Source organism: Cicer arietinum, chromosome 7 (assembly GCF_000331145.2).
Source record: "Cicer arietinum cultivar CDC Frontier isolate Library 1 chromosome 7, Cicar.CDCFrontier_v2.0, whole genome shotgun sequence".
In the NCBI taxonomy this organism is placed as follows: domain Eukaryota; kingdom Viridiplantae; phylum Streptophyta; class Magnoliopsida; order Fabales; family Fabaceae; genus Cicer; species Cicer arietinum.
This window is the reverse complement of record NC_021166.2, coordinates 15,575,989-15,600,691: the sequence shown is the minus strand read 5'-3', so window position 1 is coordinate 15,600,691 and position 24,703 is coordinate 15,575,989. Positions and strand designations below refer to the sequence as shown.

The 24,703-nt window shown below is 32.4% G+C and overlaps 4 protein-coding genes across 6 annotated transcripts; 2 read left to right on the top strand and 2 right to left on the bottom strand.

Annotated features, from left to right (window-relative positions):
• The first annotated feature begins 203 nt into the window (after positions 1-203).
• On the top strand, positions 204-2,861 carry LOC101508400 (epoxide hydrolase 1). Its single transcript, XM_004509264.4, has 4 exons — positions 204-641; positions 1,264-1,446; positions 1,815-2,056; positions 2,463-2,861. Exons 1-4 carry the CDS (start codon positions 348-350, stop codon positions 2,710-2,712), a joined length of 969 nt encoding a protein of 322 aa, XP_004509321.1. The 5' UTR covers positions 204-347; the 3' UTR covers positions 2,713-2,861.
• A 511-nt stretch (positions 2,862-3,372) lies between these two features.
• On the bottom strand, positions 3,373-11,729 carry LOC101507860 (folate transporter 1, chloroplastic). Of its 2 annotated transcripts, none has more exons than XM_004509262.4 (11): positions 11,301-11,729; positions 11,124-11,200; positions 10,115-10,191; positions 9,414-9,507; positions 8,899-8,992; positions 7,382-7,455; positions 5,364-5,477; positions 4,306-4,377; positions 4,150-4,170; positions 3,984-4,051; positions 3,373-3,716 (listed from the first exon to the last, which is right to left on the bottom strand). In XM_004509262.4, exons 1-11 carry the CDS (start codon positions 11,422-11,424, stop codon positions 3,584-3,586), a joined length of 948 nt encoding a protein of 315 aa, XP_004509319.1. In that variant the 5' UTR covers positions 11,425-11,729; the 3' UTR covers positions 3,373-3,583. The 2 variants fall into 2 exon arrangements, with proteins under 2 accessions (XP_004509319.1, XP_004509320.1); XM_004509263.4 differs by having other exon boundaries at positions 5,364-5,474; positions 11,301-11,728.
• Positions 11,730-15,290: 3,561 nt separating this feature from the next.
• Positions 15,291-19,768, top strand: LOC101507135 (uncharacterized). Of its 2 annotated transcripts, none has more exons than XM_004509260.4 (7): positions 15,291-15,444; positions 16,561-16,928; positions 17,441-17,668; positions 17,801-18,155; positions 18,238-18,365; positions 18,482-18,617; positions 19,377-19,768. In XM_004509260.4, exons 2-7 carry the CDS (start codon positions 16,585-16,587, stop codon positions 19,614-19,616), a joined length of 1,431 nt encoding a protein of 476 aa, XP_004509317.1. In that variant the 5' UTR covers positions 15,291-15,444; positions 16,561-16,584; the 3' UTR covers positions 19,617-19,768. The 2 variants fall into 2 exon arrangements, with proteins under 2 accessions (XP_004509317.1, XP_004509318.1); XM_004509261.4 differs by lacking the exon at positions 15,291-15,444 and adding an exon at positions 15,456-15,571.
• Positions 19,769-22,226: 2,458 nt separating this feature from the next.
• Positions 22,227-24,703, bottom strand: LOC101506798 (uncharacterized). The gene is given in 3 exon segments (XM_012718265.3): positions 22,227-22,527; positions 23,970-24,232; positions 24,234-24,703. Coding segments are annotated over 2 exon segments (579 nt in total). The 5' UTR covers positions 24,563-24,703; the 3' UTR covers positions 22,227-22,527; positions 23,970-23,982.

The window sequence follows — 24,703 nt, the reverse complement described above, 5'->3', positions numbered from 1 at the left end:
ACGATAACAAATGAAAGAACAAATATTGGTTAGATATTTATTGTGTTACAAAAACTGCTTACATATTTATGATACATGAAAAATTTCTTGACTCATAATGTATTCTATACACTACCTTAATTTAAAATATTTTCAAAGAAAACTACAAGTTGATTTCATCCAACAAAGTTAATTAATACATGTACATGTTGAAAACGTTGGAGAGGTTTACAAGTCAAAGTTGTACTCTGACCTCAGCTTTGACATTTAACAACCTCTTTGATGAAGAAGAAGAAGTGTATCACCTTCTCTTTTCTTCATCTCCTATCTCCAACTTTTGTATGATACATAGAAATTAATTAGGAATCATGTCCATAACCATTAGTGAAGTGAATCACCAAAGAATCAAAACCAACGGAATATACATACACGTGGCAGAACAAGGGACAGGACCACTAGTTTTGTTGCTTCATGGTTTCCCTGAAATATGGTTTTCTTGGCGACACCAACTCAACTACTTGGCCCAACATGGTTATCATGCTGTTGCACCTGATCTAAGAGGATATGGTGACTCTGATTCTCCTCTTAACCCAAATTCTTACACTCTTCATCATATAGTAGGTGACCTTATTGGTCTTCTTGATCATTTTGGTGAGCAAAAGGTATGTTTGTTAAAACAAATTTTCTTATTACTCAAAGTTTCTAATTTTTAACTTCATAGTTTTTTTTTTTTTTAGTTTAATAATTATACACTTAAGATTGGTTTCTTTTTCCATCATCACTCTTATATTCTCCACAAAATATGGAAATGAATCTTTGATCAACCTTTAATAAATTGACAACTCATCATTTTTTTGTTTCTTCAAATATTTGTTTCGTATTAAATAACATCACTCTATAATGTGAGTCATACTGAATAACCTTTTCATGCTGTAAATAAACCTTCAAATTCATATCCAATGTGCCATTTCCATCTTGCTAAAGTCGCACCAAGACCTCTGAATCAATTTTATTGATTATCCAAAAACACTATGTTTGTGTGAATAACACCAAGGCCTTAAGTTCAAATCTATCGCTTTAAGCCTTAATTCATGTTGGATGATCATCATATATTTTATAGATAAAGTTTTAAGATGTTATATTGTAAAGTAGTTTTACATTGAGGTATGAAGAAACGACAACAACATATAATATTACTATGCATATATAATATTACTATATTAGTCATTAATCTATTTTCTTTTTCCTTTTTCCTAATTTATTCTCTTTTTTTTTTGGACAAAGGCATATGTAGTTGGATCTGACTGGGGTGCAAGCATTGGATGGCACCTGAGTCTTTTTAGACCTGACAGAGTAAAGGGATTTGTTGCTCTATGTGTTCCTTACTTCCCAAGATCTCCCACAGATAAAACTGTTGAAACTATAAGAAAAATATATGGAGATGGGAATCATGTATGCCAATTCCAGGTACAATACCCTTTTATGGCTTGATAGAGTTAAAGATTAATAAGGTTTTGTTTGGAGAACCAACCTAATAAAGTGGTTATAGTATAAGTTATTTCTATAACAAAAAGGATAAAATATAGTTAAATTATTTTTAAATAAACTATAAGTTGTTTTTACAAGCTATCCTAAAGAGCTTATGAAAAATAAGTTGACAACTGATAGACACATTGTAAGTTATTTCCATAAATTCTCTCAAACAGTCTTATAAGTGTTTATATCAGTACATAAGTTCAAAAAATATCCATCTAAACAGGCATTAATCAACTATACTTTACACTAATTTTGATTGAAATGGTTTTGGTTTGTGATTGTGGGGTTGTGTGTGGCAGGAACCAGGTCGTGCAGAAAGAGCTTTTGCTAGATATGATTGTTTGACAGTGATAAAGAAGTTTATGCTGATTACATTTACACATTTTATAATAGCTCCTCCTGGCATGGAGATTGTTGATTTCTTGCCAACTCCTTCTGTTTTGCCATCATGGATAACTGAGGAAGAACTCATGGTCTTTGCAGACAAGTTTCAAGAGTCTGGTTTCTATGGTGCATTCAATTACTATCGTGCAATGGATTTGTAAGTACCCATTTTTCTATGTTTTATGTTCATCAAATTTCTATGTAAAATGTTAATCAAGTCTTTATCTCTATCGTACTTCTTCTCTTCAAGCTACTATCATCCTTCAGACTTGTTCTTTTCAACTCTATGCAATTCTCCTTGTTGATGTAATGGGAGTTAGTTTTTAGATATCTTAATTTTATTGTTGTTTGTTTTCCTTCTCATAAAAAATTTGAATCCCCACAAATATCAACCGAGAGATAAATTTGATTAAAATTTTACAATTTCAGAAATCATTTTAGAATATCAATAATAAGAAACATTTTAATGACTAATTTGAATATTTACTCTTAGTTTAATATTTGGAATATTTGTTATGGTTCCTAACTAAATCTACATGTCTTATCACACTTAATGGTTACAGAAGCTGGGAGCTTCTAGCACCATGGCAAGGATCAAAGATAACAGTTCCAACCAAGTTTATTGCTGGAGACAAAGATGTTGGCTTTCAAAACGGGGGTACAAAAGATTTTGTGGAAGGTGATATTTTCAAGAGCATTGTTCCCAACCTTGAAGTGGTTATACTAGATGGTCATCACTATATACATCAAGAGAAAGCTCAGCAAGTTTCAGAGGAAATCCTTTCCTTCATCCGTAAATTATCTCTGGATTAGGGAATCTTCAACAATTTCAGTTTGAGACACTTTGTTCACACTTAAATAGTTTCATATAATAATGCAATTTATGAGTATTATCAACCCCTTTGTCTTGTTTGTGGCACAGAAACATATCTTTTACTTATTAAGACGAAACTTAAATGCAACGTTTTATGTGTTGTTTTTACTATTGACAAATCACAACATGGCAAGTGAAGTTTTTTTAACATATATCAGAGTTAAAATATAGTGGTGAAATAAGAGAAAAATGGTTGTTTGTCTACTAAATTATTAAGAGACGTTTGTCATGTGATTTAGTAACAACAAAAACAGCACTTAAAACGCCACTTCACATAAGTTTGGTCCTACCTATTATTAGTGTGATATTTGCAAATTTTACAAGATACTGATTTTTCATTGGCTTTGTTATCTTGGTTTCCTTGATTTTTGCATTACAACCTGATATCACTCGAGGCAAGCTGCAACTTGAATCACAGTTTCTTCACAAACAGGCAATTGCATGCAATTCACTACATTTTTTTCTTTTATATTATGAATTTTAGATTCAACTGAAACAAAAGATTTCTCATACAAAGGTTAAAATGGCGTATGCTCTTTTGCCCATATAAGGTAACTTCGGGTCCTATTTCTATAACAAAATGTGAGGAAAAGATCAGATAACAAAAAGGTACAGGAATTTCGCTGTTCAAATTAGAAGTGTACAATATAGGACATGAAAGAGATAGAACATGGATTTGTGGCAACAATGCTTTAAATCTCCGAAAAGTACATCCACATTATTGATCAGCATAAATATCAAATCAGAGGAGACTAAACACCAAAACAGAAAAAGAAAGAAAGAAAAAATCATGAAGTAAAAGGAAAATACTCAGTCATTCCTTCTAGCCAGTTTAAGTAATTTTAGAACATTTTCATAAACAATAAATGTTATTGAAGACGCAGGGGCATTTTTCAAGAGGTTTGGTGTGATTCCTTTGTAAAAACCTCGGACACCTTCAAATCTGCAAGAACAGAACATAATCAATAATGCACAAAAGATTGGTTCAATGTGAAATTATGAAGAGCATATCGATATGGATTATGGGACACACAAAAGTAACAATAGTTTTCTTTATAATTCATTGTTGTTACACAAGAGTCAACCTATTGCATTTCCAAGGTTGGGAATGCTATTATGAATCTAATTTACCATTCCTAACCCAGTTTCACCTTTCTTTGTTTGTCAATGAAAAGACGCAAAATAAATCTGAATGGGTTTCAATATATACCGTGCAGTTTCTTTCACAGCATGCCAACTGCCAATATATCTTGGTTTCCCATCATGACCAGGTCGTTGCTGCAGAGAGAAAGAAGTTTCAGTCCAGCTCTGAGAAAGATACAAAATTAAAAGATAAACAGTATATATTATCCCTATCCTTGTGACCACACTGGTACCTGCAAACGAGACCGTATAACCTGAAAAAATAGGGAAGAAAAGGAGGCAGTACGCCACATGAGAAAGCAACTTCGTTGATGAGTGATATATTATGTTCAAAGACATTAGAGTTTAAATCATTCTACTTCCAAGGACAAGGAGACAGAGAGTTGTACCTGAAATGGATAGGTTAGAAGTATTGCAGCAACTTTTGATGTTGCTCCAAGAACAGCATAATCAACAGAATTCTGGGGAAACAAAGAAAATATCAAAACATTGTTACTGTAAATCTTGGATAACAACTTGAGTAATTTTATATAATATTCAAATGAAATTATTAATCAGCATCAAATAAGCAGGATGCTACAGGTACAAGGCTCAAAATATGTTTTAATATGACATGAGCTTGCCACAAATGAAATATAAGATTCACATACAAAGCTACATTTCTCCGATTTAAGATGTCCTATAATTCAACATAGCCATTTAAACAACTTAATAAAGCCTTAAACTCTGAAGTAATGATTGGTGTAATATTTCAATGCATTAATTTGAACTTAGAAATTTTGCAAAATGGTTTGATGCACTTATGAAAGAACCAATATGTTCGGCACAAGTATTATATTTCACAGCAACAAAGCCTTTTCCGACAAGGTGAACCCAACTGCATAGTTCAAGTGACAAGAATATCCTATCATAAATCATGTCTAATCTAATGACAAACTATTCAAATCTAAATCCTTAACAGTTTAGCTTGTAGTTTTTATTAGTCTTCCTCTACGTCTAAAAATTGGACTACCCTCCATTTGATCCACATTCTTTATTGGGAAACCTATAACTTTTCCGTACACATGCTCAAACCACCTAAAATAATAACATAACCCTGCAATTTAGACTACAATCACCTGTATCTAGCGACAATTCACGCACCAAGCCAGTGATTAAGCTAACCGACTCAACTAAGATCAGCTTAAATATATCCTGACCAAGACAGATTATGATCTACTCAAAATTTTAGGCATCCACTATCCACATACAAGCAACAACCATGGGGATCATGATTCTGGAAAAGTGTCACTTGGCTTTACCAATCTGAAGCAATGTACGGGAACAAGAACTCGGTGCCATACAAGTAACCAAAAAGGCCAATCACCAAACAATTATTTAAGATATGTAAATAGTCCATTACATGTAAAATTTCAGATTTAAATGGACCCAAGGTTCATTAACTTACCAAGAGTTGGTCAGGGTTTTGATGTTGTATTTTACTCCTTTTGCTCTTCAAATCGACAATAGTTTTGCGAAGCTCCTCATAGGCTGTGAACTGAATAGCTCCATGAGAGACCTGCTGAAGCACACAAATTCAAGCAAGCTCTCTATAAACAACAGGAAGACAATAACGTGCATGATTTTGTCAACCTTAATATAGCCAGTAGCCATCAAGATGTAAAAACTGATGATGGTGTCAGCAGATATAAAATAAACTATATAAAACTTGAAATAAAAAATTAAAACACTTCAAGAAATTATCATAAATGGGTTAGGTTTTATATAATTAAACTTTCATCCAAGAATTCAATGTTATCAAATATAAATTGATGTAAAATCCACCCGACGAATCACATCAAATGACGATTACATTAAATGACAAGCAGATTCTTCATTTACTTGTAAGTTTAAGACCATCCAGTTCTGTAAGTGCTTTATAGAATTTCTTTGGGTATTGTTAATAACACTGTTAAGGCTAAAATGTTTCTAAATTATAAACATATTGGACACTGATTCTTAAAATGTAATTTTCCATGAAATTTTTATGATGATAATGTGTGTGCGTATCCGGGTTCATATATATCATGTCGGTGTCCTGTATTTGGACATTAGCCGTGTCTATCAAAGTATAGTGTATGTGTATGTGTCCGTGCTTAATAGCTTTTGATGGCTTCAAAGTTCAACTTTCATCATACAAATGTGCTTATTCTTAAGAATACTGTATCTCAAGCTGACATGAAGCAACAGACAAAAAGAATCTACATTCATTCATCAATTTTCCTTATCTTTCTAAATAATTTTCAACACATTGCCATGCAAGAAGCAACCAAAATTCAATAGGGAAAAAGGATAAAGAGTACACTCCAGTAACTATACTCCATCCCCTATGATAAATAGGATCATTTTTATTAGAAGAGTGAGAGCAACAAGGATCATCAAACACTTGAATATCAAAGGCTCTAATACCATGTCATGGACCAACTCTCCTAAAATCTTAAATCGCTAGGCGGGGATTCATAAATGATTTTATATTTCTAACAAGATGTTTGATAATGAGAGGTCGTGAGCTTGGTCGCATGATTTTTAACTTTTTGAAAAACTTCTTACCAAATATATTGAGATATATTTTGTAAAATTCATATCTAACATGGAATATTAGTGATGCTGAAGACGATATGGCCAAGTCATACGGTGACATGTGTTAGTGATCATGTGACAATCACACGACAAATTAATTCTGTAGCATTTAACAGAAACTGAATGAAGGATCCACTGTGATATTTCTTAGTCTATGAATTTAATTGGGGGATTTATGTTCCTGATGGCTAGTTGCAAATGGCGCTATGTTCATTAAAGATTGGAAAAGAAAGACCTTTATCTTTATGTATGCACAACTCCACTTTTATATTTAATCTTTCATTAAAATTATGTGCCAAGATTGACATGCAAAATAACAAGAGCAAGCAACATACCAGAAAAAGACCAGGAACAATCCCTCTGTAAAGTGCACTAAATCCTTCTTCCCTCATAATGGTCCTAAATGCATGACTGTTTAATTTTAACAGATGAAATTTCATGAATGGTTAGAAATCATAAAATGATGTGTGTGTATATAATTATATACATATTAATATAATATAATAACCAGTTCATCACAATAGAAAAATTATGCTAACATGTGTTAGTGACCTTGTGAAAATCACATGATAGACTAGTTCGAATTGTAACTTGACAGTAATTTATTTGAAGGATATATTGTGAGATTTCCAATAGTTTATGGGTTTAATTGTAAGATTGAATTGAAGAGATCACAGTGGCTCGTTGCAACTGGCTCAACGTTAATTATTGATTGATCTTTTAGCTTTTTTCCTTTCAAGCCCTTATCTTTATTTAAGCTCAAAATCACAGTCCACACATAATAATGTTTAGTCATAATTTTAAGTTCCGAGATTGACGGGAAAATAACAAGAGCCAACAACATACCAGAAAAAGACCAGGAACAATCCCTCTGTAAAGTGCACTAAATCCTTCTTCCCTCACTATGGTCCTAAATGCATCTGATATTTGATTTTACAGATAAAAAAAAGTCATGACTGGTTAGCAATTCAAATAATGATGAATATAACCACAAAAAGCAAAATATACTGTTACTATCATGTTTTAGCTTCTAGGTAGTTGAAACTTGAAAGAAATGGGATGAATGAGTATGCTTAATACCGTGTAGTAATTAATGACTGAATATAGATACTGCAACACATATAGTGGTGATATAAATATAAGATTTCCCAGAACCTTAGTGAGAAGGATAAACGACCCACCAAATACTCTGACACTAATGAACCAGTCAGTGAAAATGAGCCATCTTTCAACACAAATCCTAATTTCTAGCTCAGCTTGGGTAAGGTGATTCAGATTAAGAAAATTGACGAGTAAAAGATAATAACTGAGCTATGAATTTATAGCTAATCTATAGGGCATGAGTAGGAAAGACATGAACATCATAGGGTGGGAATAGGCCGAGCCGAACTAGGTTTTGCAACGCATGAGTCTGACCTGTCAAAAAAATTGAAGGCTTGTGGCCTATCATAGGTTTTTTTAAGGCCTGAGCCCGACTTTTATGAAAGTCTGGTTAGCCTATTTAAAAGCCTAGTTCATGTTAACATTTTAAATAAATATTTAGACATTTTTTAATAGATTAACAAGTTAATATATTAATGAAATTAATGTTTTTTTTTTATATTTAACATGACATTTTAAATAATTTGATTTTATATGACATCATATTTCAATTCTATTTATTATTAGGAGTGAGAATAGGTCGGGTCAGACTGAGTTTTGCTTAAATAGGTCAGGTCTACTTAAAACTAAAGCTTGAGTCTGGCCTATTACTTGTCAAAGGCTTTATTTTAAGCCTTGGTCTAAGCCTATTTTGTGTTAAGGCGTATAAAAAGGATATTTCGCCTATCTAAAAAGGTTAATAGACCAATACAAAAAGGGTGAATTTTGTTGACCTATACAAGCATAACATCCATTTTTTTCACGTTTTGCAACAAACTTGATGTATATATGAACAACAATTATTAACAAAATAAAATAATGAAATACAAACATTGAATTTATAGCACAATGATTTTGAGAGAGAAGAATAGGTATGGAGTGGGAGCAAAAAATTAGGCTTCAAAATTCTAATAAAAAGTCTTTTATTATAGAAATATAAAGAGTCTTTTTTTAAAGAGAGAAAATAAAGAGTCTTTAACACACAAATATTACAAGTCTTTTGTTTTATTATTACTATATATATATATATATATATACAAATATTATATTTTAATTACATATATACGGTATGGTCTATCAGGCCTAATAGGCTTTTTAAATAACCTGTGCCTAGCCATAGGCTCCTATTGGGCGGCCTGACCTATTCCCACCCCTAATCATGAAAATTAACCCCAAAATGAACAGTTCAGAAATATAAAGTTAATGTAAGATGGAGAGCAGACCATATAGCCCAGAGTATGGCAGTGCCTGATGAAGAGGAGTCTGAAGCTGCAGTCTCGTTTTCACTAGCCAAACAGGATTTGTGCACAAGCAAACCTGACAACAGGTGAAGGAAACCAAAATCACAGTAGGTTCAGTTTTGACACCATTCAGGAATGTGCCGCAATATGTTTGACAGGTTTTGGAGCCCTTGACATCCAACTATTAAAATTAAGCAATATCTCAAATATAATGAACACAGATAAGAAAGTAGTAAAGTTATGTTAGTTACATCCTCACATGACTCGCATAATATTCAAGCAACAATTTCCATCAGATACGGTTTTACCACTACATTGTATCACTTCTTGTCACTCTGAAGTTAAAAATGCAAAACCTAGAGAGATGCTAAAACTTTACTCCAAGCTGCAACAACAAAATGCTAGCAGGATTGAACAACATATAATATATCCAAACATCTTACTATGAATTACAAGTGTGGATGTCCATCCATAATATTATACTTTTGAACACTCACCAAAGCTCCTGCTTCTGCAGCAGAGGCAAGATGAAGACCAGGGCTCAACTTCTCCTCTCTGTTCTTAGCATATCTTCGTTTAGCTTTGTCATAGCTACAATTGTAAAAGAAAAAGAAAAAGATGGGGTGATGACTTTGGTCTTCTAGGAAAGCAACAAGGTGGATCAGCGATCATTCAAAAATTAGTAATAAAATAATTCAAGTCTGGGAGAAAAAATGCAAGGACTCCAGTGAAGTCACAAAAGAAGGGGACAGGGACAGGGGACAATCCTTTGACATAATAAAAAACAAGTAATGCTATTTTCCAAAAAAAATGGTGGTAATGAAACTATCAGGTTCTATACAAGGTCCCATTGTACACACATTGACGCGGAAAAGTAGTCCTTAGCTACTAATGAATAGTGACTGTCATGAATGTTTTAGATAGAGAATAATATTTCTGACATCATCACATACTGTAGAATACAAGATATTTATTTGGCCCTGACTAAGAAAAATAAGCTGTGTGTGTGTGAAAGAGAAGAGGAGAGAATCACGCGGACTGAAATAATTTAAAGTTTAACCAGAGAGGATGCATACTACATGCACAAAAATCAGGATGCATATATAAAGAGTCTGCCACCTAATATAATATAATTCTCTATAAGTGAGCATCAGATATAAAAACGAAAAATATCTTCAGGACTGAAATTGCTACTTACAAAAAGAAATATAAACCCCATGAAATAGTTGAGCCAAGAACCCCAGGAAGAAAGCCTGCATAAAGTCCTCTTAATCCCTGCAAGATAAATCACAGCACATAAGTAGCACACTCATAGTATGACATACACATAGTACTAAACCAGAAGTTTCTCTCCTATTGTAATTCACAAAAGATGTCAAGTTACTAACACCAAACCCATTAATAAGTGGAAACAAAGGACATTGAAGCCTACAATCCTAGCTACAGATATATTAACAACTAGTGAAGCACGAGGTGATCCTCACAAAAGTAAAAACACAAAGTGAAATATGTAGTCTTGAGGTCTCTATCATAGTTTAGAATGTGTTTTTTATGACATTTTATAAATTTAGATAATACTAACAAGTTCCCTAAGGACGCATGTTAAATAACCAAATGTAGAAATATTGTCTTGGATGTTGAGGTTTCAGTTCTTAAAAGCTCTAAAATTGTTGTTTCTAATACAAATTACAAAGTTTCTATTTTTTGATTCCTTAACAAATGTTATAAGGGCACATGTTAGCAAGACCAAATATCCACATATTGATGTGGTGTTGTATACATGTCTTACACATGGTTCCTATCTTAATACAATATGTCAACAAAACTAAGTTCACATTGATATCACTATGTGCGACTGCAACACCCTTATGTCTTAGTTCCCGGGATGCTATTCAGTTTCTCTTTAATCCTAGAAAATACCAGAAACCATAGTGCTGACTTTATCTACCATTTATGATATTGGGCCGAAAAATAGGATAAACCTGCAAGTGTCAATGCATACCTATTGCCTAGTAAGTATAGCAATCAAAGGTTTTTACTTTCTAAAAATTGTAACATACTGTGATAGCCAAAAGCAATAAACCGAAACAAGTGATTTATGATCATTGAACTGCATAAAACTGAAAATTTAATGAAGGTAATTAATTGCAACCAAAATTCAGGAAGAAAAAAAACGTTGAATTCGGTGAGCTAACAAAAACAGAGACCTCGGATCGAGTAATGGTGAAAATGGCGTGAGCGGTGTTCTTGTAACTTGGAAGATGAGAGGCTCGACCATCGTTAACTGCGAAATCAAATCATGCTTCAAAAAATTGCCTGGAAGGTAGGGCAAATCTGAAAAGGAAAAAACAATTGATTTATACGAAAAGAGTAAGAAAGAGAACCTTGAAACCTAGTTCGGACAACGTCGAGGGGATGCATGACAGCGACGGTGGCGAATCCAGCGGCGGAGCCGGCGATGGCATTCTCCCATTGCCACTGGTCGCGCTTAGGCGCTACCGTTGACATATATGAGTTTGAAAGTTGAATTGATTTAAGAAGAAGAAAGCAATGGAAAAACGGAGAGCGTGCTCAATTCTCAAGTGGCATCATAGGTTTGGTTTTGCTTGTTCGATTTCACTTTAGAATCAAACATGCATTTGGGAGCTTATTTTGTTAACTATAACCTTAGCATCAATGAGAAATTTTTATAAATTAAGACTTCAAATTTTCAAACTCACAAGTATTACAACTTAACAATCTATGTAGAATTGAATCACGTTAATTAAATTAATATCTTCGAATACATAAGTCTCTATATATAAGTCAAATCAATTGCATCACAAAGTATTTTGATATGTTTTTTTATCTTATTCCCCAAAATTCAAAATCCCTAAAATTTTATTTAACAATCTAGTCCTATAGAAGAACAACAGCAATATCAAAATTAGAGTCTAATTTTAAAGTATAATTAACCATTTGTTAATTGTATCATGTATCTCAAATATAGAAGATCACGTGAATAACTAATGAATTTTTATTGGATCTACAATATGAAAAAATTAGCAATCTTATTTTAAGTTATATATTTTAGTGAGCTTTTTTGCATTCAAGGTTATAAATTTTAAGGAACATTTTGAAGAAGATAGATAGGGGTGTTGGAAATTATAGTTGTCGGATGTTCTATGTGACACTACTTACACATAGGTTAATGTAACACTCAATTGTCTTAAATCATGTGTATGATTTATATGGATAATTGTTTGTGATGTGTTAAAAGATATTATGAAGTCTTAGGGTAAGAAATATATGTATAGGATATCTTAGAATAAAATATATTAGGATTTAAAAATAATAAAATTGAGTCAACAAACTTTGACTATTTTTCAAATATAAATTTAGACACACATAGAAACCTATATGTTGCCTAGGTAGTCAATAGCGCCGGTTTGCGCTGGGATCGCGCTAGAGCGCAGCAGCGCGGGGAAACGAGAGCTCGCGTGCGATTTGGGCCGGTTCGCAGGTCGCGTTCCGGATCACAGGTTCTCAAACGCTAGAAAACGATATTTTTTTCTTCTGAAAATTCATCTATTTTTCTATGAAAAACCAATTTTACTCTTAAATTTTAAAATATTTTAAGGGCAATTTTGGTATTGTCCTTCAAATTTCAGAGTTAGTTGTCTTTTTCCTCTGCTGTTTCGTCGTCCTTTGTGTCCGTCACTTCGTGTTTGCCGCGTCTGTTCGACTTCTCGTTCGTGTTCGTCGCGCCTGTTCATGTTTGTCACTTGTTTGTGTTCGTCATTCCTGTTCCTCTACACCTTTCCTCTTCGTCACATATTCTCTTCTTTTTACTTCTTTCTCTGATATGTATTTGTACAATCAAATTTCTTATTTTTGTTACTTTCTTTTACTTTTTTTTTTTAATTTAATTTTTCTTTTATTTTTAGTTCTTTCTCTTTATGTTACATTTTTTCTACTTCTTGTTTTTTTTTTCTATATTTTTAATTTAACTTTAATTGTTTCTTCTGTTTCATTTATTTTTATTTATTTTTTTGTTACTTCTTTTTTTTTAATTTAATTTTTTTTAATCTTTTGTTACTTATTTATTTAATTCTATTTCTTTAGTTTAATTTAATTTTTTTTGTTGCTTCTTTCTGTTTTATTTTTTAATTTATGAATGTTTATTTTTTTGTGACTATTTATAAATGTTAATGAGTTTGAGACATTGTTTTATTATGCATGTTTATATAGTATTATTCTTATAATTTGTCTAAAAAATCCCAGTATCCCGCAATCCGCTATCCCGATTTCCGGAGTTGACCGCACCGCTATCTGGGATTAACTATCTAGTATGTCGCAGTTTGAAATGTCGTTTCCGCAGTACGACACACTCATAAATACCCCATTTAAATGCATCGACTCTCCATGCAAGAATACACATGAAATGTTAGGTTTAATGCTCGAATTATCAATGCAAAGACTCTCGTCGCGTGCATACAAACATTGGTTTCTAACTATATAAATGGGCATCAAATTTATATTTGTGTCATTTTTCACCTTGTACGGTTTTCAACAACCATTTTTTCAAAATGCACTATTTTCTCCCAAATAACTACATACAACCACTTTATCGAGAGCTTGTGTTGGTCAATCATTCGTTAAGATACTTTTCGTAAATCGATAAGTCTCACTATGTAATATTTTTAATTATAGTTGCTTATTTCCTATATGTGTTATTAATGTTGATTTCGACCAATCAAACCTCATTTTGAACTCTTTCATTCTCTTTGTCCAACAAATTATAAAGTTAGAGTGGTGCGATCACGAGAAATCGAATTACGAGTGTGGCGTACTCAACTAGAACATTTCAATGGAATTATCTATGTAAAAGTAGTTTTCACGTGATTGATTCATATATATATATATATATATATATATATATATATATATATATATATACCGGAATATCATATTTCTCAAACCATCCAAGGTTATTGTCTTATTAAGTTAAATAAATGAACAAGATTCAATATTTGGAATAATAGTAATACAAGAATTTAAAAACCTTATTAGATCGTTGTTGTGGATATTAATATATAATTGTTGTGATTTATTGTATATTATTGTAATATGCTATCGTCTTAACTCTATATACATGTTATTTAATTATCATTAATATGTTGATTCTATGTGTTATCTTGTGATTAAGTGAGATGCGTGATGTGAATGTGATATAAATTGTATGAACATGATACATAAATTATATGATTGTAATATACTTAACTCACATTTGTTCTGTGAAGGCACTGTTTTCTACAATGAATTATTTATGACAATAAATGATGGAAGATAAGTGTGAAGGTTTTGAACCAACAGTTATCAGACATACTTCACGATATAAAGATTTTTGGTCATGTGTTGAGATTTACAAAATTGTGAGTCTTGTGATGATTATTATCGAGTTTTCGAGTGAGGCTAAACTTTAGAGATTTTATACTGATAAATTTCTATGTGGCTTAGAAGTAATTTCCCAATAGTGAGAGCTATTATGCAACCTAATTTAATTGTGACTAATCATTTCACTTGCACGAGTATCGTGATGAGTTGAGTACATCTATGAGAACACAACCAATTATATGTGTCGTTTGTCCATGTTTTCCCATTAAATACTTATGAGTAGCTTGGTACATATGAAATATGTTATACACAAATTTAATACTTAGTCCTAATCTCTACTCAATTCTCAAAAAGGTAATCTATAAAAATATATATAAAAGGAATATTGTTTTGGTCTCACTTTTATCTTGACAAATATGTCATTTTAAATTTTTTATGTAAAATATAGTTATCTCACACACCGCATAAACAACAAATACGTTAATTTTTTTTAAAAAAAGGAAACACATTAATAGGTGAATATTATTCCATAAATATAAATATTTGATTTCATCATCTCACATTATAATTATAACTAACATTATTGAATAACAATTGAATTAAAGATTTGAATTGATTGTTAATATAAAGTAATTTATATGATAATATATGATCATTAAACTTAAATTATAATTAATAAAAATTCTAATTAATTACTTATTGATAATAAAATATTATTAATTATTCTTCTTGACTGATTCAAAAATATATTATATATATATATATATATATATATATTATTTTGACTGGATATACTATATAAAGGTAATAAACATAAATAATGACTTATCTTCATTGAAACAATGTATCTCAATAATATTATTTCCTTTCACATAATTTTTTATGTTTTTTATATCTCAATTTTAGAATTTAATTTTAATATGGAAAAATAATTAATAATATAGAAAAATATAAAATACTAAACCTTTTTACTTTTTACGAAAGTTGACTAACAAAATCGAAAATGAACGTTCATGAATAGATAATATCTTATTTTATGATTTACATTTTTATATTAATATCTCCACTCAGCAGCAACTTACGGAAAATACCTACCCTCCTCCGTACCGTTCTGGCTTCCTCGTTCTTACCGTCCTTCTTTCTTTCTTTCAGGTTTTCAATTTCTGTATTTTTATTTTTATTTTTATTTTTATTTTTATTTTTATTAATCTCTTTCTTGCTATCTCTCCGTGTCCCAGTTGACATTATCATTTTGCCTCCACTTCGTTTCTCTCTGCATGTGCGAATTAGGGTTTATATATATTTTTTGCTTCTGAATGCATGATACGAGATCTATCTATATAAAATATTGCATGCAATTTGTGATTATATTGCTTAGCTCCAATATTTTTTCTTCATTGTTAAAATGGCTAGATTTCATTACATTGTATTAATTCGGTGTATGTAGCTATGCAATGCTCTCTTAGGACAAGAAGGTTAATTCAGTGATAATTGACATTACCTGTTTCAGTAATAATCTGGTAATATAATATAAGTTATGTATTGAGGGAGGGACCAATCTTAGGGGATTCTGATTAACTTTACAACCAAAATTGTTATTTTTCAATTTACTTTTTTTTTTGTTGCTTTGTTTTTGTTTGATTTGAAGCTAGCCAATTGCCATTATTTCCTATGTCTTGTTGAACTTGAATGCTCCATTTGAAAGAAGGTTTTTTTGTATTAAGTGCCCCTTTGTCTTACCTTTTGACAGAAAGTAATTTTAAGATTTTATAAAAAAAAACAAGTGGTTTTATATTTAAATGTAAATATTTTATGTAAAACAGAATCTATTTTTTATTTTATTACAATTATAAAAAATTCTTATAATCAGAAATCTTATTTTTTGTTTATTCAAATTCTGATTTTTCACAAAAGCTTAGGCTTTAGAGGAACACCTCAAAAACTCCTAACTGAAACTATTGGGTCGTAAATTTAAGGTGGTTTGTAAATGTTGCAACCAACCTGCTACTATCCCAACTCCCAAACATTGCGCGTTTGGTTATTATGTGCTAAAGTCTCTAGCAGGTCAAGGTCATTTCATATTGAAACCTTGCTACTCCTACTTCTGCCAAATCTCATACAGTAAAAGAAAAAGGGAATTAGTAATAAATAATAGTCGCGTTAATTGCTACCAACACTCATTTCATTGATTTAAAATTCTAGATTTTGGTTTTCCCCTCCTTTTTTTATAATGTTCTTACATATATTAATGTTGAATGTATGATGCAGGTTCAATTGATATAGTTTGATAAGATGGGAGGTGGGTTTAGGGTGCTTCACTTAGTAAGACCGTTTCTCTCATTCCTTCCTGAAGTTCAGACAGCTGACAGGAAAGTGCCATTTAGAGAGAAGGTCATATATACCGTGATCTCTCTTTTCATTTTCCTGGTTTGTAGTCAGCTCCCTCTATATGGAATACACTCGACAACAGGTGCAGACCCATTCTATTGGATGCGTGTTATTCTTGCTTCAAACCGTGGAACTGTCATGGAGCTTGGAATCACTCCCATTGTGACTTCTGGGCTGGTCATGCAACTTCTTGCTGGATCAAAGATCATTGAAGTGGACAACAATGTACGAGAAGATCGTGCCCTTTTGTAAGTGTCTTTCTTTTTACAACTTTTATTCTTTAATGAACATCTTGTATTTTTCAGTAATTTCAGCTGGTTTTACATTTGTGGTTATCTGAGTACATCCTACTCTAAAATTTATTCTGTGTGTTTGTGGTTTATTGTTGTTACATCTATTTGAGTCATATGTAGTTTAGCTGTTACAGCGTCACATGATTGCTGACCATGCTCAACTGAATCTGTTCAATAGAATCAGTTATGAGTCTTAGTTAGGTTCTGGTTAGAGCTTTAGTCCATCAATCGACTTTTAAATTCAGAAATCAATGAGATGAAATCATAATTACATATATTTGTTCCTCTCTCCCACACTACTGTTTGCCGTGGTTGTCCATTTGACAAGCATTCCTTCATTTAACGGTATATGTTATTAGGTACTTGTCATGTTATATCTCCTGTTGTCTTTAGCGGTTTTCACTATTTTGGGTGGCATATTGTGTTATATACTATATATATTGAGTTAAATTCCTTTTCTATGGCAGAAACGGAGCACAGAAGCTACTTGGTATTTTGATAGCTGTCGGAGAGGCAGTTGCCTATGTTCTTTCAGGGATGTATGGTAGTGTGGGCCAACTTGGAGTGGGAAATGCCATCCTCATCATCCTCCAGCTCTTTTTTGCGGGTATTATTGTGATATGTTTAGATGAGCTTCTTCAAAAAGGATATGGTCTAGGTTCTGGAATTTCCCTATTCATAGCGACTAATATCTGGTAGGTTTTTAGTCTCTGCCGATAAAACATATCCAGCGTTAGTCTATGAAATCTTTGTACAGCAACTACTAACCACGGCATCTTACCTTTTATCAAAAACTTAGAAGGATTTCTCTTGTTATTTTTTTACAGTGAAAACATCATATGGAAGGCATTTAGTCCTACCACCATTAATAGTGGACGTGGAGCTGAATTTGAGGGTGCTGTTATTGCTTTGTTCCATTTGTTGATAACTAGAACAGACAAGGTCCGTGCTCTTCGCGAAGCATTTTACCGGCAGAATCTTCCCAATGTGACAAATCTTCTTGCTACTGTCTTGATCTTCCTAATTGTGATATACTTCCAAGGTTTCCGTGTGGTCTTGCCTGTAAGGTCAAAGAATGCCCGTGGACAGCAGGGTTCATATCCAATCAAACTGTTCTATACCTCCAACATGCCCATTATTCTTCAGTCTGCCCTTGTTTCCAATCTCTACTTTATCTCCCAGGTAATAATTGTTTTATGATAGGTTGGGCTTAGCATTTTTGGGTTTTCTGTTGTAACAGTGTAATCTTACTGGAATTGTTCAGCTTCTCCACCGTAAGTACAGTGGAAACTTCCTTGTAAATCTGTTGGGGAAATGGAAGGAATCTGAATATGGAGGTGGTCATTCAATTCCTGTCGGCGGTATTGCATACTATATCACTGCACCGTCCAGGTAAGAGACATGCTTCCAATTACACTTATGTTAATCCGCGTGGCTTTTTTTGGTAAACTAATAAAATATAAAGCTTCCACCAAATTTAATATTATTTTGCTGCATATATTTTGCAGTTTAGCTGATATGGCAGCCAATCCTTTCCATGCACTGTTCTATCTTGTGTTTATGCTGTCAGCCTGTGCCTTGTTCTCTAAAACTTGGATTGAGGTCTCTGGTTCATCTGCTAGGGATGTTGCCAAGCAGTTGAAGGTATACTAACTAGCATTTTTTCCCACACATGCCTTTACTTTTTTCTCGACCTATAGTTTTCTTGCAATATAATAATTGATGAGCCTGCTCTGTCAGTATCTGTACTTTTAAGAGAAATGATTCACCTGGTGATAAGCAGGATAATTTATGATGCTTTGAGCCATTGGAATTTAGTTTCCTCTGATAACATGATATAATACTTACATGAAGCAAGACATTAGCCATACTTGGGTTTTAAGCATTCTTTAGAAGCCAATATACTGTGGTTAAGAAAATGAATATATTTTTTTTTATGAAAAGGAAATTTAATTATCAAACGAGGTAGACAAATACTCCTTATATCATCGCAAGAATAATGCTTAAAGCAAGAAATGAAAAACTCCCTACAACCCACTCAAAAGATTGAGAAGAGTGACCCTTATTAATTATTAGCTAAACCAATCTGCACTGAATATTAGTTTTCAGACTAATATAAATTTATAATTTAACTATTAAGGCTAGTATACTTGTAAGGGCATTGACTGGCCCGCTGGAGGTGCATGAGTTGCACTTTTTTTTTTGTTTTATGAAGTTTTCAATGTGTTGGTTTATGGTTTTGGTAATAGTTTTGGCAACTTTGATTTTGAAATTGAGTTTGTTGCTGGGAATGCTGTTTTGTCGTATGGGAATTTCCACTTGGTATTAAAGTTCATCTGAGTGAGTAGTATCTATTATGTTGGCTCTTTAAATTTCAGCGGATACATGTTTTTGAATTTGCAGGAACAACAAATGGTAATGCCTGGACACCGTGAGTCGAACTTGCAGAAAGAGCTAAACAGATACATCCCCACGGCTGCAGCATTTGGAGGCATATGTATTGGTGCCCTGACCGTGTTGGCAGATTTTATGGGGGCAATTGGTTCAGGGACAGGGATTTTGCTTGCAGTAACAATTATCTATCAATACTTCGAAACATTTGAGAAGGAGAGAGCCAGTGAGCTTGGCTTCTTTGGTTTCTAAGTTCTACCAAGCAATTACTTCTGTTGCGACACCTACCTTAGTATTAAATTATCATCTGTATACTTTAGATCTAAAGAGTAGTTTTTTTACATGTTTTTATCAACTGAGGAAATGAGCATATCATAGTAAACTTTTTTCGATTTCTCCCAACATACTTCTGATTTTCTGAGTTCATTAAGTTTGAGGTTAAAAGTTTGACAACTTAGTTATGGTCTTATGGAAAGAGCTTAAGTGATATACTTTTGAGCGAGTTTTGTTATGTTATAGTGCCGAACGATAAAATAGGAGTCTGAAAAAGCTAGTATTTTATTATCTTATCCTTTTAATTTTCAATAACTGATAGTAAAATAATATTGAAAAGTCTATTTGGAAGAAAAAGTTATTTGATCATACTTATGGTGGCTTCTAGGCTATTTGGTCTACCATAGATTATTTACTTGGGCGGTCGCATAGGGAGGAGATGGTGGACCATTGGTGCATGCTTCCATGGCAGTGGGTTATGGGACATGGTGATTGGTGATGAAGGTTCATTCCATTTCTATGGTGGTTTGAAGGGATGGGAACGGCAAAGAGGGGATATTAAAATTTTAGAGGAAGAAAAAAGTAACGTTTAGTTCAATGAACATTCGTCTATGGTGGACAATGAGAAAGTTTCATGCTTCTCGTTTGGACATGTCGGCCTCATGTGTATTTTTTGAAGTTTTGCCAATGTTGACTTTGTATGCTTTTTAAAGCTCGTTGTAAGGAATATTTGAAACATTTAATTTAAAAAACATCATTAGTAGTTTTTCAATAATGGTCTGAAATGTTCACACAATTGCAAAGTGATGGTATTTAAAATAACCAACTATGAAATCACTTAAGCAAACAAAAGATAAATAAGAAGGAAACTTCAATGATCATCATAAACAGAGTGTAAAAATATTTAAATTAAACCTCAATACTGAAAGTTTAATACAACCAGAACAGAAAGAAGGAAGGTTGTCAAAGTTCAATACAACTGCCATTAAAAGAAATCTGTTTTCACATGAAAATGATTTCTATCTAAATACAAAGAAAGTTGTTGAAGTTTAATCCAATTTTCTCTTCCGTTTTTTACGCACTTAAGAGCTTCGTATTTCTTTTATTTCTGTCTCTTCGATATTTTTAGTGTAGTCCTAATATAAATAATTAATTTTTAATATATATTTAGACTTCAAAAAAATAAAAATGTTTAAGTAGTACAACAAGTAAAATGACTCACTATTATAAAAAAAAAAAAAAGGTACAACTATTGACATATTTAATTAAATACTTTGACAGTTGAAAATTATTTTTAAAAACTGTTTTTATCCGAAAAATAACAAGTCTTTAGAGAATTTGACACCAGAATAAGCTTTACTTTACCAAGTAATATTTTATAAGTTTAAATATAATTTTGATCATTTATCTTTTATTAAATATTTTTTTTTTATTCATTTTTGTCTTTTATCTTTTATAAATGATGAATGTTAGTCTTTATCATATACATCTTTCAAACAACTGTATAGTTATTTTCATGAACCGTTGAAAAAACGAAAGTACAGTGAACTTTGATAAATACCATGCATTTCAAAAGTTTACATATAATTAAAAGCATGTAAGAAAAATCTTTTGAGCTAAATGGATGGGTTTTTTTAAAAGAATATTATAATGAATATATATATTGCCAACTGTTAAAAAGAATTGTAATAATCAAATATTGTTATAGTTTTTGTTGTGATCGTAACAAAAATTAAAATATATCACTTATTAAAGATCTACAAAAATTAATTAAAAAAAAATAACGAATCAGAAAAAATATTAAATAAATGAATTTTCTATCCTACTACATTTCAATGAATTTTATCCATTAATTTGTATTCATGAATCTCCGCCATATATTTTCTTCATTCTAATTGGTAGTAATTATACACAATGTTTTTTGGGTACATGAAAAAATCCCAATCTTCATTTTTTTAATTAAATGTGTAAAGAGGCTTTAAAAGGATATGGATGCAAATTTTCAATTGTCTCAGTGCATCACATTCGGCAACAACGGAGGAGAGTAAGCATTCGATATGTCTCGAGAAGCCAACATCACATGTGAGAATTGGGAAAAAGAAACTTGCTAGGTCAAATGTTTTTAATTCAAAATAATTCTAAACACTGATTTTAATAAATGATAATTGGACTGTGAGGATTAAATGTCGTTTTCATAATACAAGTGTTTGCAATATGAAATGTCATCTTACATATTTTCGCTATTTTAATCTCAAATATCAGATTGCATTAATTTAATGTTAATTTTCATTAGGTTCTGCGCCAATGCTTCATAGCTTGAAACTAGAATCACAAAAAAGATGAGATTAAAAGGAATTGGGGCGCAGCATGCACATTGCACAGAAAAAGTATGGTAATATCACAAGAGTCGATCTATTGATCCGTGAGAGCTCATTCGCACAAGAGGAAACCAATGGAAAGGATACTACAAACTGAACACAGCCAAAACAAGTTAAAGAAGAGACTGCAATCAGGTTGTAAGTTGTAACTCCAATTCAAAGTGCCCATTACACATTATTATGAGGTTATGGTAGTTCAGTAGACATCCAATGGGATAAAAAACGATTCCACCATCATAAATCAATTCTACAACATTGGTTAAAAAATTATCAATGAATTTCAGGGCAAAAATAGCCCGTAGCACGGTTAAAATAAAAATAAAAAAGGAAGAAAGGAAGGAACATAATGAGCTCGACAAAGTTTTCAAATACACGAAACTATAACAGCTTTGCATCATGAGAAGACCTTCAGTGACTTCCATCACCTGCCAATGGAAACTTGGGTGTGAGGCACTAGCTGCTACAAAAACAAAACCTCTCTGCCATGTTATGTTTTTCATCCTGGCTTTTTCCTAGACAAACACCAAATATTAAAATGCCAATTAGAACTTGAAATTGCCAAAAACCTTTAGTATTTACAGAAAATGTACATACGACCTGTCCCTACTATCAGGACATGCATATGAACATAGAGAACATGATAGGCAAATGTTGTTTATTATTAATGCAAATATCTAATTTGAAACTTTACTCTATGTTGTCTATGTTTTCAGTATAGAACTAGTGCTAGGCAATATAATTATCAATCTCCAATCATCCAACACTTCAACCCTTTTCTTTAAAGTAAAGGTTACACCAATTGCAGGAATCGATTTAACATTGAAAAAAAACATACAGATACAGAAAAGATAGAAATTGGTTAGGATTTGCTCACCAACAGTAATTTGTCTAAAGGAGGGATAATTTAAACCCACACAACCTAAGAGCTTCAAACTTTGGTTGTTGTTAAAAAGTGCTGCACCAAATAATTATTTTCCTTTCTTCCCCTACAAATAGTCATTGTATATTTTACTTTAAAATTATTTATTATTTATTATTTATTATTTATTACTATTCAGATGTAAATAAGAATATATCAGACAATGTGAGTATCTAACTAAAGATCTCGAGTAAGATCTCCCCATGTCTATCTATTCAATTGAACACCAATAGTCCAGGTGGGGCTAAATGCTGATATTTCATCTATGAGGATATTTCACCTCACATAAGCAACAAGTTCACCAGCTACATGATGACTTCATTTTCAGCAACTTATATCAAATAGTTTCTTTAGATAAGCCTCAAGCTATGGTTTTAGCTCCCAAAATTCTTATTTAATTTTACAAACTACCTAGATACTTGCTGATTCCTTATTATATCTTGAAATCCCTTTTCCTATATATCATAAGTAGAGGCACAATAAAAAAAATGCAATACTGGCTCCTCACTATCAGTTTGTGGAAGTGTTTGGAATAGCTTATTTACATTTTACCAGAGCTTATCCCATGATATAAACACTTATATTTGTGTTTGGGTACCCTTGTAAAAATAACTTATAGCATGCCCATTGCTCTCCAAAATAGCTTATTAAATATGTCCTTAATTAAATTGTTTACCAAAGACACATATTGAACTAACTTCTCAATGCCCCAAATAATTATTTGGTGTGCAGCTATGTAGCAACAACACTTCAAATTGCACGAGTCGGCTGTCCAACGTCTGTCAGCATCATCATCGACATATGTGGTTACATTCCATTACAATCATTTTCTTAAATTATTACCAGTGTTTATGTGTCGGTGCAGTGTCCAATGTCTGTATTTCATATATGTGGGCAATATAGCATAAAGCAAAATATCCTCTCACTCAATTCTACACGAAACATAGAGTTTATCACAATCACACACGGGCGCGCACACATATATACAAAAACAAAGTTAATAACTAATGTATCATCAGCAACATGAATTAATACCTTATTATTATTATTATTCCATAGAAGCTTTTGCTCCAACATCCTTCAACTTGGCAATAATACTCTCAGCCTCTTCCTTCGTCACACCTTTCTTCAAAAGTGTAGGAACTTTCTCCACCAAATCCTTAGCTTCCTTCAGACCCAAACTAGTAAACGTCCTCACTTCCTTAATAACCTTAATCTTCGAAGCAGCATCAAAAGCATCAAGCTTCACATCAAACGCTGTCTTTTCAACCTTCTTCTCTTCTCCTCCCTTTTCACCACATTCCCCTGATTCCCATTCCGGGAACCATCAGCATCATAATCGGAAGCTCGTTGATTCCCTTTTTCTCGCGCATCACTTCAACGAGGTCCATTACTTCTAGAAGCGTTAACCCCATGAGTTCGTCCACGATCGGTGAAACCTTGTCGGATTCCGGCGATGCGGTGGTGTAATTGCGCGTGGGGATAGATTCGCATTGGAATTTTCGATTGAATTGGTATTGATTTGGTGAGACGATGTAGGGTCTTGAAATTTGAGGAGAAGTGAAATTAGGGTTTTGGGTTAGGGTTTTGCGGAGACGTGAAAATTGTATGAACCGTGAATACCTCATCGTTAATAACGGTGACAGTGGTGGAAAGACGCTGTTGAGATGTTCTGTTTTTTATAGTAGCATTCTGAGATGCATAACGGCGTAATTGTTTCAGTGAGTTTTTTTTACAAGAGTTTGAGTAATGTCAGATTCGTGAATGAT

Bases quoted from the DNA above. Each gene is read 5' to 3' on its own strand.
- LOC101508400 (XM_004509264.4), top strand. From the start codon at position 348: ATGTCCATAACCATTAGTGAAGTGAATCACCAAAGAATCAAAACCAAC. The intron at 642-1,263 runs GTATGTTTGTTA...TTTTGGACAAAG, and splicing joins ATCATTTTGGTGAGCAAAAG to GCATATGTAGTTGGATCTGA. The intron at 2,057-2,462 runs GTAAGTACCCAT...TAATGGTTACAG, and splicing joins TACTATCGTGCAATGGATTT to AAGCTGGGAGCTTCTAGCAC.
- LOC101507860 (XM_004509262.4), bottom strand. From the start codon at position 11,424: ATGTCAACGGTAGCGCCTAAGCGCGACCAGTGGCAATGGGAGAATGCC. The intron at 9,508-10,114 runs GTAAGTAGCAAT...TTACAATTGTAG, and splicing joins TGGGGTTTATATTTCTTTTT to CTATGACAAAGCTAAACGAA. The intron at 8,993-9,413 runs GTGAGTGTTCAA...ACCTGTTGTCAG, and splicing joins CTGCAGAAGCAGGAGCTTTG to GTTTGCTTGTGCACAAATCC.
- LOC101507135 (XM_004509260.4), top strand. From the start codon at position 16,585: ATGGGAGGTGGGTTTAGGGTGCTTCACTTAGTAAGACCGTTTCTCTCA. The intron at 18,156-18,237 runs GTAATAATTGTT...GGAATTGTTCAG, and splicing joins ATCTCTACTTTATCTCCCAG to CTTCTCCACCGTAAGTACAG. The intron at 18,366-18,481 runs GTAAGAGACATG...TATATTTTGCAG, and splicing joins TATATCACTGCACCGTCCAG to TTTAGCTGATATGGCAGCCA.